We start from the raw sequence: 11,000 nt of genomic DNA on the forward strand, positions 1-11,000 counted from the left end.
ACACACACAGACACACTCCCACACAAAAACACAAACACTATCATACATAAATACGCTTACACACACACTCACTCCCACACAAAGACACAAACACTATCACACATAAATACGCTTACACACACACTCCCACACAAACACTATCACAGACCAATACACTTACTCACGCTCACACAAAGACAGAAACACACACACATGCAACAGAGAAGGTTATTTCTGAGTTATGTACAGCCATAGTTGTAAGTTTGACCTTTTTGTGACTTCCTAGACAATTGTTATTCTAAAATTCACAGGAATGTTTTATTTCTTTTATTACAGTCAGCAGAGAAAAGTAAAAGTCACCTGGCTGCAGCAAGAGTCCCCAATGCAGAAACTGCTAAATCATCAAGCGCAACATCAGGAGTTTCTTGTCCATCTTTGGCTTTAACCCTTTTATGTCCAACACTGCTTCTTTGGATCTTTAAAACAGCAAATTGTATGTAAAAAATAATAACCTCCAGGTATATTAATGCACTTTATGTTTACAAAACAAGCTTATTTTTCTGTCTCTAGCACATAACTGGCTATGGTTTCTTCTTCTGGCTGGATACTGGAGAAGTTATTCAGTTGTATAATGTCTCCAGACGCTTTGTACACTGTTTGGTACATTGGGAGCACCTAGAAGTCTTACATGGATGGTTACACAACAGCCACATGTTCATATGTTGTGATAAGACAGAGACTCCGGGTAAACTACGGCAGAGACTGATATATACAGTATATCCCAACAGCAAACACCCATGAAACACTTGTGTGACTTTTGTGAAGCTGCAGAGACCCACAACAAACTAGTGAGGCTCCTGACGATGTTCATGTGCTTGAGAGACTCCTGACACTCTTCCAACAACTGACAGAAAGACCTGATAAATTTCACAAACTCGAGTTTAAGGAATGCTACATAAAACTATGTTGGTGCAATACGTCTACACAAATGGCTCAAGAATAACTGCAGCATTGTGCAAACTCCTGAAAAAATCATTAGATATTACGCAGTTTAGCAGCCGAGCAGGATAGTGGATCTATCAGAGGCTAACAAGAACCTGCCATACTACATGTATAAATGACACATACTGTTGTGCTGCTCCTGGATCTGCAGTGTCTTGTTGTTGCTTGTGTTCTGTATAAAAGCACTATAGTCGTTATTTTCCTTAAAGGGACATGAATCCCAGATTTGTTCTTTGATGATTCAGATAGAGCATACAATTTTTATTATTAAATTGACTGCATTTTCTTGTTATCCTTTGTAGAAAAAGCAGGTAGGTGGCTCAGAAGTGTAAGCGTGTATGAAACACTTTATGGCAGCAGCGTTTGCTACCATGTAGTGCTCAGGCACATGCAAGCTTCCTACCTAGATATTATATTCAACAAAAATACCAAGAGATTTCATAATAAAAGTACATAAATTGTATGCTCTGTCTGAATCACAAAAGAAACTCTTTGACTTTCATGTCCCTTTAAGATGATTAATAGCACACACTAAGACCCATATGTAAGGAAGCTATATGTACTGGTAGAACCCAGAGACAATGAAGGTGTTGTTGTTAAATAATAGCTAATGGGCTCTGAAAAAAATGATTTGCTTTTGTTTTGTTTTTATTTTGTGGAATGTTTTCAGTGCTGTGCTATATATATATATATATATATATATATATATATATATATATATATATATATGTATGTATGCAAGTCTGTCAGTAGCAGTTTGTGTTTCTTTAGCTGAAAAATACATTTCATGGATTTACAACTTGCCAGATGTGCTTCCTCCCAAACAATATGTCCTCACATCTTGCCTGCCTGGATAGGGCATGTGTGACGGCTTTACAAGTTCACATAGTATTGAATGATAATGGGTACAGACAATTTATGCTCTAAATTACAAATTGGGAGGAAGCGGTATAAATGTACGTTTCTTAATAAGTTCAGTACTGGCTAAAGTGAACTGTAAATGTAATATATGTATTATTTTGTAATTAACACTGATGAAATTTCTTATAGTTTATTCCAATTAAGAAGAACTGTTATAATGTTTCCAAACCTCTGTACTTCAGTGGAAGTAAATAAAAAAACAGTATATTATATGCAACTATACGTTTTTTTATTGGACTAACATGACTTTTTAATATCATGCTAGTCCAAAAAAAAAAAAAGGTATAATTGCATACTCCAATACTCTGCTTATTTTGACATCTTGTCTTCTGGACTAATACGGTTAAATCAATCTGCATTACATATGTATGTGTGTGTGTGTATATATATGTGTGTATATATATATATATATATATATATATATATATATATATATATATATATATATATATATACACACACACACACAACACAAGTTTTGCAGTAATACCTTTTTGTACTAATATTACATAGTAAAGCTATATATATATATATATATATATATATATACATACACACAAGTATAATCTGTTACACTTTTAAACTTTGCTTGCAACTATGCCTCATAAAAGTTTCTGTTGCTATGAGGTACTAAAGTTTATAATAAACATAGTGGAGCCGAATTATCATGGCCAGAATGCTGCGATATGCAGCTGTTTCCGCGCGAGCCATCCCGGAAACATAAGTTAAGAGGCGGACAACAATCCATCTGATCGCATACGATCAGTTTTTTTGACTCCCCCTGCAGGGGCAGCATTGCACAAGCATTTCTTGTGAAATGCTTGTGCAGTGATAAATGCCGACAGCGTATGCAGTCAGCATTTGTTGATGTGCGGCGGACATGATCGCTACAGCGGATCATGTTCGTCCGCACATTGATAATTTGGCCCCAGTATCAAGGTCATAGTATCTTAAACTGGCTGAGCTAAGGAAAATGAACTCTGCCGTCTAATTTAATGAACTTATGTATGTGCAGTTGAGTTTATGTACATTGTGTAAAATATATGTAATTCACATGTATTGACAAATAAAATATTCTATTCTACAATCTGCAAAAAAAATCACATTTGTACACACACACAGAGAAATATCTTTGTTTTTTATTTATTTTTATTTTTACGCTTTATTTCACTGCCCTTATGTTTATAGAGGAGCCTTCAATGTGTGCAAGTCTCCTACCCAATTATAAACTAGTCTAAGCTACAGTTAGATTATATGTGATGATCTCCTTTTCTCCTGTTAAGTGTAGTCAGTCCACGGGTCATCCATTACTTATGGGATTATATCTCCTCCCTAACAGGAAGTGCAAGAGGATCACCCAAGCAGAGCTGCTATATAGCTCCTCCCCTCTACGTCACACCCAGTCATTCTCTTGCACCTAACTAATAGATAGGACGTGTGAGAGGACTGTGGTTGTTAAACTTAGTTTTTATTTCTTCAATCAAAAGTTTGTTATTTTAAACAGCACCGGAGTGTGTTGTTTCTTCTCAGGCAGCATTAGAAGAAGAATCTACCTGAGTTTGTGTATGATCTTAGCGGTCGTAACTAAGATCCACTTGCTGTTCTCGGCCATTCTGAGGAGTGAGGTAACTTCAGAACAGGGGATAGCAGGCAGGGTTCACCTGCAAGGAGGTATGTTGCAGTATATTATTTTCTAAGGAATGGAATTGACTGAGAAAATACTGCTAATACCGATGTAATGTAAGTGCAGCCTTAAATGCAGTAGTAGCGACTGGTATCAGGCTGATATGTATGTATGTTTACACTGAGGTATTTCTGGGGAATGGAACTTCACTAAGAAAATACTGTATATATTTAAGTAATATTTGAGCCTCCACTGCAGTGAAAGCGACTAGCAGCAGGCTTATTAATAACATTTAATAATTTTATTTTTAAAACGTTTACTGGCATGTTAATCGTTTTTTTCTGAGGTACTTGGTGATAAAACTTTATGGGCATGATTTTTACCACATGGCTGTCGTTTGTTTCTGAATAAAATCAGTTTACTGAGCTTCCCCACTGTTGTAATATGAGTGGGAGGGGCCTATTTTAGCGCTTTATTGCGCAGTAAAAATTCAGTCACAGTCTTCCTATTTCTTCCTCCATGATCCAGGACGTCTCTACAGAGCCCAGGGGTCTCCAAAACTAGTTTTGAGGGAGGTAATCACTCACAGCAGACCTGTGAGAGTGTGTTTTGACTGTGATAAAAACGTTAATATTAAATTGTTATCCGTTTTTGGGTACTAAAGGGTTAATCATCCATTTGCTGGTGGGTGCAATCCTTTGCTATCTTAATGCATTTACTGTGAAAATTTGGTTGCTATAACTAATTTGGTTCATTGTTATTTCAACTGTGACAGTTTTTTGTGCTTCTTAAAGGCACAGTAACGTTTTTTTATATTGCTTGTAAATTTATTTGAAAAGTATTTTCCAAGCTTGCTAGTCTCATTGCTAGTCTGTTTAAACATGTCTGACACAGATGAATCTCTTTGTTCAATATGTTTAAAGGCCAATGTGGAGCCCAATAGAAATTTGTGTACTAATTGCATTGATGCTACTTTAAATAAAAGCCAATCTGTACATGTAAAGAAAATTTCACCAGACAACGAGGGGGAAGTTATGCCGACTAACTCTCCTCAGGTGTCAGTACCTTCGCCTCCCGCTCAGGAGGTGCGTGATATTGTGGCGCCAAGTACATAAGGGCGGCCCATACAAATCACTTTGCAAGACATGGCTAATGTTATGACTGAAGTACTATCTAAATTGCCAGAATTTAGGGGTAAACGCGATCACTCTGGGGTAAGAACAGAGTGTGCTGATAATAATAGAGCCATGTCTGATACTGCGTCACAATTTGCAGAACATGAGGACGGAGAGCTTCATTCTGTGGGTGACGGATCTGATCCAAGTAAACTGGACTCAGACATTTCAAATTTTAAATTTAAGCTTGAGAACCTCCGTGTATTACTAGGGGAGGTATTAGCGGCTCTGAATGATTGTAACACGGTTGCAATTCCAGAGAAAATATGTAGGCTGGATAAATATTTTGCGGTACCGGCGTGTACTGACGTTTTTCCTATACCTAAAAGGCTTACAGAAATTGTTAACAAGGAGTGGGATAGACCAGGTGTGCCTTTTTCACCCCCTCCTATTTTTAGAAAAATGTTTCCAATAGACGCCACCACACGGGACTTATGGCAGACGGTCCCTAAGGTGGAGGGAGCAGTTTCTACTCTGGCTAAGCGCACCACTATCCCGGTGGAGGATAGCTGTGCTTTTTCAGATCCAATGGATAAAAAGTTAGAGGGTTACCTTAAGAAAATGTTTGTTCAGCAAGGTTTTATATTACAACCCCTTGCATGCATTGCGCCTGTCACGGCTGCGGCGGCATTCTGGTTTGAGTCTCTGGAAGAGACCCTTAGCTCAGCTCCATTGGATGAGATTATAGACAAGCTTAAAGTCCTTAAGCTAGCTAATTCATTTATTTCTGATGCCGTAGTACACTTAACTAAACTTACGGCTAAGAACTCCGGATTCGCCATTCAAGCGCGTAGAGCGCTGTGGCTTAAATCCTGGTCAGCCGATGTGACTTCTAAATCTAAATTGCTTAACATCCCTTTCAAAGGGCAGACATTATTCGGGCCCGGTTTGAAAGAAATTATCGCTGACATTACTGGAGGTAAGGGCCATGCCCTGCCTCAAGACAGGGCCAAACCAAGGGCTAAACAGTCTAATTTTCGTGCCTTTCGTAACTTCAAGGCAGGAGCAGCATCAACTTCCTCCGCTCCAAGACAGGAAGGAACTGTTGCTCGCTACAGACAGGGCTGGAAACCTAACCAGTCCTGGAACAAGGGCAAGCAGGCCAGAAAACCTGCTGCTGCCCCTAAGACAGCATGAAGTGAGGGCCCCCGATCCGGAAACGGATCTAGTGGGGGGCAGACTTTCTCTCTTCACCCAGGCTTGGGCAAGAGATGTCCAGGATCCCTGGGCGTTAGAGATCATATCTCAGGGATATCTTCTGGACTTCAAAGCTTCTCCTCCAAAAGGGAGATTTCATCTTTCAAGGTTGTCAGCAAACCAGATAAAGAAAGAGGCGTTTCTACGCTGTGTACAAGACCTTTTACTAATGGGAGTGATCAACCCAGTTCCGCGGTCGGAACACGGACAAGGGTTTTACTCAAATCTGTTTGTGGTTCCCAAAAAAGAGGGAACCTTCAGACCAATCTTGGACTTAAAGATCCTAAACAAATTCCTAAGAGTTCCATCGTTCAAAATGGAAACTATTCGGACCATCTTACCTATGATCCAAAAGGGTCAGTACATGACCACAGTGGATTTAAAGGATGCCTACCTTCACATACCGATTCACAAGGATCATTACCGGTATCTAAGGTTTGCCTTCCTAAACAGGCATTACCAGTTTGTAGCTCTCCCCTTCGGGTTAGCTACAGCTCCAAGAATCTTTACAAAGGTTCTGGGCTCTCTTCTGGCGGTACTAAGACCGCGAGGAATAGCGGTAGCTCCGTACCTAGACGACATTCTGATACAAGCATCAAGTTTCCAAACTGCCAAGTCTCATACAGAGTTAGTTCTGGCATTTCTAAGGTCGCATGGGTGGAAGGTGAACGTAGAAAAGAGTTCTCTATTGCCACTCACAAGAGTTCCCTTCTTGGGGACTCTTATAGATTCTGTAGAAATGAAAATTTACCTGACAGAGGACAGGTTATCAAAACTTCTAAATGCTTGCCGTGTCCTTCATTCCATTCAACACCCGTCAGTGGCTCAATGCATGGAGGTAATCGGCTTAATGGTAGTGGCAATGGACATAGTACCTTTTGCACGCCTGCATCTTAGACCGCTGCAATTGTGCATGCTAAGTCAGTGGAATGGGGATTACTCAGATTTGTCCCCTATGCTAAATCTGGATCAAGAGACCAGAGATTCTCTTCTATGGTGGCTTTCTCGGCCACATCTGTCCAGGGGGATGCCCTTCAGCAGGCCAGATTGGACGATTGTAACAACAGACGCCAGCCTGCTAGGTTGGGGCGCTGTCTGGAATTCCCTGAAGGCTCAGGGATCATGGACTCAGGAGGAGAGACTCCTTCCAATAAACATTCTGGAATTAAGAGCAGTTTTCAATGCCCTTCTGGCTTGGCCTCAGTTAGCAACTCTGAGGTTCATCAGGTTTCAGTCGGACAACATCACGACTGTGGCTTACATCAACCATTAGGGAGGGACAAGGAGTTCCCTAGCGATGATGGAAGTCTCAAAGATAATTCGCTGGGCAGAGTCTCACTCTTGCCACCTGTCAGCGATCCACATCCCAGGCGTGGAGAACTGGGAGGCGGATTTCCTAAGTCGCCAGACTTTTCATCCGGGGGAGTGGGAACTTCATCCGGAGGTGTTTGCCCAACTGCTTCAGCATTGGGGCAAACCAGATCTGGATCTCATGGCGTCTCGCCAGAACGCCAAGCTTCCTTGTTACGGATCCAGGTCCAGGGACCCGGGAGCGGTACTGATAGATGCTCTGACAGCACCTTGGGTTTTCAACATGGCTTATGTGTTTCCACCCTTCCCGATGCTTCCTCGATTGATTGCCAGGATCAAACTGGAGAGAGCATCAATGATTCTAATAGCGCCTGCGTGGCCACGCAGGACCTGGTATGCAGATCTAGTGGACATGTCGTCCTGTCCACCTTGGTCTCTGCCTCTGAGACAGGACCTTCTGATTCAGGGTCCTTTCAAACATCCAAATCTAATTTCTCTGAGGCTGACTGCATGGAGATTGAACGCTTGATTCTATCAAAGCGGGGATTCTCGGAGTCAGTGATTGATACCTTAATACAGGCTAGGAAACCTGTTACCAGGAAAATTTACCATAAAATATGGCGTAAATACTTATATTGGTGCGAATCCAAGAGTTACTCATGGAGTAAGGTTAGGATTCCTAGGATATTGTCTTTTCTACAAGAAGGTTTAGAAAAGGGTTTATCTGCTAGTTCGTTAAAGGGACAGATCTCAGCTCTGTCTATCCTTTTACACAAACGTCTGTCAGAAGTTCCAGATGTTCAGGCTTTTTGTCAGGCTTTGGCTAGGATTAAGCCTGTGTTTAAGACTGTTGCTCCGCCGTGGAGCTTAAACTTAGTTCTTAACGTTCTGCAAGGTGTTCCATTTGAACCCCTTCATTCCATTGATATCAAGCTGTTATCTTGGAAAGTTCTGTTTTTAATGGCTATTTCCTCGGCTCGAAGAGTCTCTGAGTTATCGGCCTTACATTGTGATTCTCCTTATCTGATTTTTCATTCAGACAAGGTAGTTCTGCGTACTAAACCTGGGTTCTTACCTAAGGTAGTCACTAAGAGGAATATCAATCAAGAGATTGTTGTTCCATCATTGTGCCCTAACCCTTCTTCAAAGAAGGAACGACTTCTGCACAATCTGGACGTCGTCCGTGCCCTGAAATTTTATTTGCAGGCAACTAAGGATTTTCGTCAAACTTCTTCCCTGTTTGTCGTTTATTCTGGACAGAGGAGAGGTCAAAAAGCTTCGGCTACCTCTCTCTCTTTTTGGCTTCGTAGCATAATACGTTTAGCATATGAGACTGCTGGACAGCAGCCTCCTGAAAGGATTACAGCTCATTCTACTAGAGCTGTGGCTTCCACTTGGGCCTTTAAGAATGAGGCCTCTGTTGAACAGATTTGCAAGGCTGCAACTTGGTCTTCACTTCATACTTTTTCAAAATTTTACAAATTTGACACTTTTGCTTCTTCGGAGGCTGTTTTTGGGAGAAAGGTTCTACAGGCAGTGGTTCCTTCCGTGTAAAGATCCTGCCTTTCCCTCCCGTCATCCGTGTACTTTTAGCTTTGGTATTGGTATCCCATAAGTAATGGATGACCCGTGGACTGACTACACTTAACAGGAGAAAACATAATTTATGCTTACCTGATAAATTCCTTTCTCCTGTAGTGTAGTCAGTCCACGGCCCGCCCTGTTGTTTACGGCAGGTCTAAAAAAATTTAACTTAAACTCCAGTCACCACTGCACCCTATAGTTTCTCCTTTCTCGTTTGGTTTCGGTCGAATGACTGGGTGTGACGTAGAGGGGAGGAGCTATATAGCAGCTCTGCTTGGGTGATCCTCTTGCACTTCCTGTTAGGGAGGAGATATAATCCCATAAGTAATGGATGACCCATGGACTGACTACACTACAGGAGAAAGGATTTTATCAGGTAAGCATAAATTATGTTTTTATTAGTTATATGTAGTATATAAAACATTCTACAAGGAAGAACTGTTGCTTAAGTCCAGTTAACAAATCCATTATTTATATAAAGGGACATGCATAGGGTTGCCACCTCAGCCACGTTTTCCTGGACATTTATGAGTTACACATGTTGCAGGGTGTGCAGGAAGGAACATAAATAGTGCTGTCCAGGGTCACTATTTTTGTGCTGTCCAGCAGTGGAATGTTTGTTCCCCTCTGCACACCCTGCAGCATGTGTAACTCATAAGTGTCCAGGAAAACATGGCCAAAGTGACAACCATAGACATGCATCATTATCTATGAGGCTCATCACAACCAAACTTTATCTAATGATGTTTCTACAAAATTAAGAATGCCTATGGGACTTTTTTTAGATAAATCATTTTTATAAGCTTTTTTAAAGGATTGTGATTGAACGCAATGGGCTCCATAGCAGCTTCGGAGCCCCAGCGTTTCAGGTTTGTGTGAATCAGCCTAAAATACTAGTTAAGTATCAGTGGTCTTAAGACTGCTGCTACTTAACCTCTCTGCCATCTAAAGTGTTGTGGAATTCAATCATCCTGATCAGGTCAGATCGGGATGATTGACAGCCCCCTCTTTTGCCCAGGTGTTTATCTAATCCAGTTTGGATGCCACAACATCACCGACTGTGTCCTGCTCAGGAGTTGCAGTGTATTTGTGCTTAAGCCCTTTATTTCAAGACACGTTCTACAAAAAAAAAGCTATTTTGTTAGCAAAATTTACACCATTTTGCAGTACAAGGACATACCCCTTGAAGAGTTTCAGTATTGTTTACCTTATTTCCTTTTATTTCCTGTTAGGGATAGATATACATGAGCTCCTGCACTGATTAAGCGATCGTTATGTAGAATTTCGCAGTTTCAGAGTTCTGAACTTTTACAACACATAATTGAACATTTTATGAGGAACTCATTTTAAGATGTCTATTTAATAACACTTCTCCTCGATGTGGGATAACGACATTTTTAAAACATTTTTTACACCAATATATGTTCATTTTCTTCTTCTTGTATTTATTATGCACTTGTCTCCATACATCGTGAAAATCTTGTAATACTATTTTACAAAAATGTATCATAAAATAAATGACCGTTTATGTACAACTGAGACAAAGGGATCAGATGTGGTGAACAAAGGGACACTTAAAAACATATTAAAAATAGTTTTAATTAGGACAAGAGAGCCTCCTTACAAGATAAATAAATAAATTTTCCTCTTTTAGATGAAAAAGATGACTTTGGTGTCCTTTTAACGATAATAACTTTAATTTTAATAAATTGTCTATAAAAATGTGCAACCTATATAAATATCCAAGGGTGTAATAATGTGATTTTATATTGGGATCAGATTAAGAAAACCAACAAATAAGGTGGTTCCAATTATTTGATGCACAGCACATTAAAGGGATATTAAACCGTAAAAATGTATTTTATGATTTAGATAGAACATACAATTTTAAACAACTTTCCAATTTAATTCTATTATCAAATTTTCTTCATTCTCTTGTTATCCATTGCTGAAGGGACAGCATTGCACTACTGACAGGAAGCTGAAAATATCTATATTATTATTATCGGTTATTTGTAGAGCGCCAACAGATTCCGCAGCGCTATAAACAAAAGGGGGAGTACGACAAAACAAATATAGGGATAAAATGGGTAGAGGGCCCTGCCAAGAGTTGCACTGTTGTAGTCAGCTCTTAAGAAGGTGATCTACAAACAGCTGGACTCTTAGGCTTACATGCTAAGGGGGTTCAGGGGATAGTGATGGAGGAG

The 11,000-nt window shown here is 40.2% G+C and overlaps 1 protein-coding gene across 3 annotated transcripts in view; it reads left to right on the plus strand.

Annotated features, from left to right (window-relative positions):
- GFRA3 (GDNF family receptor alpha 3) overlaps positions 1–2,989 on the plus strand; it is a 129,534-nt gene extending 126,545 nt beyond the window's left edge. For all 3 annotated transcript variants that reach the window (XM_053717020.1, XM_053717019.1, XM_053717021.1), the window contains exon 8: positions 316–2,989. In XM_053717020.1, coding sequence (XP_053572995.1) covers positions 316–480 — 165 coding nt within the window. In that variant the 3' untranslated portion in view covers positions 481–2,989. The remainder of the gene's footprint in view (positions 1–315) is intronic.
- The last annotated feature ends 8,011 nt before the right edge of the window (positions 2,990–11,000 follow it).

This window comes from Bombina bombina, chromosome 6 (assembly GCF_027579735.1).
Source record: "Bombina bombina isolate aBomBom1 chromosome 6, aBomBom1.pri, whole genome shotgun sequence".
In the NCBI taxonomy this organism is placed as follows: domain Eukaryota; kingdom Metazoa; phylum Chordata; class Amphibia; order Anura; family Bombinatoridae; genus Bombina; species Bombina bombina.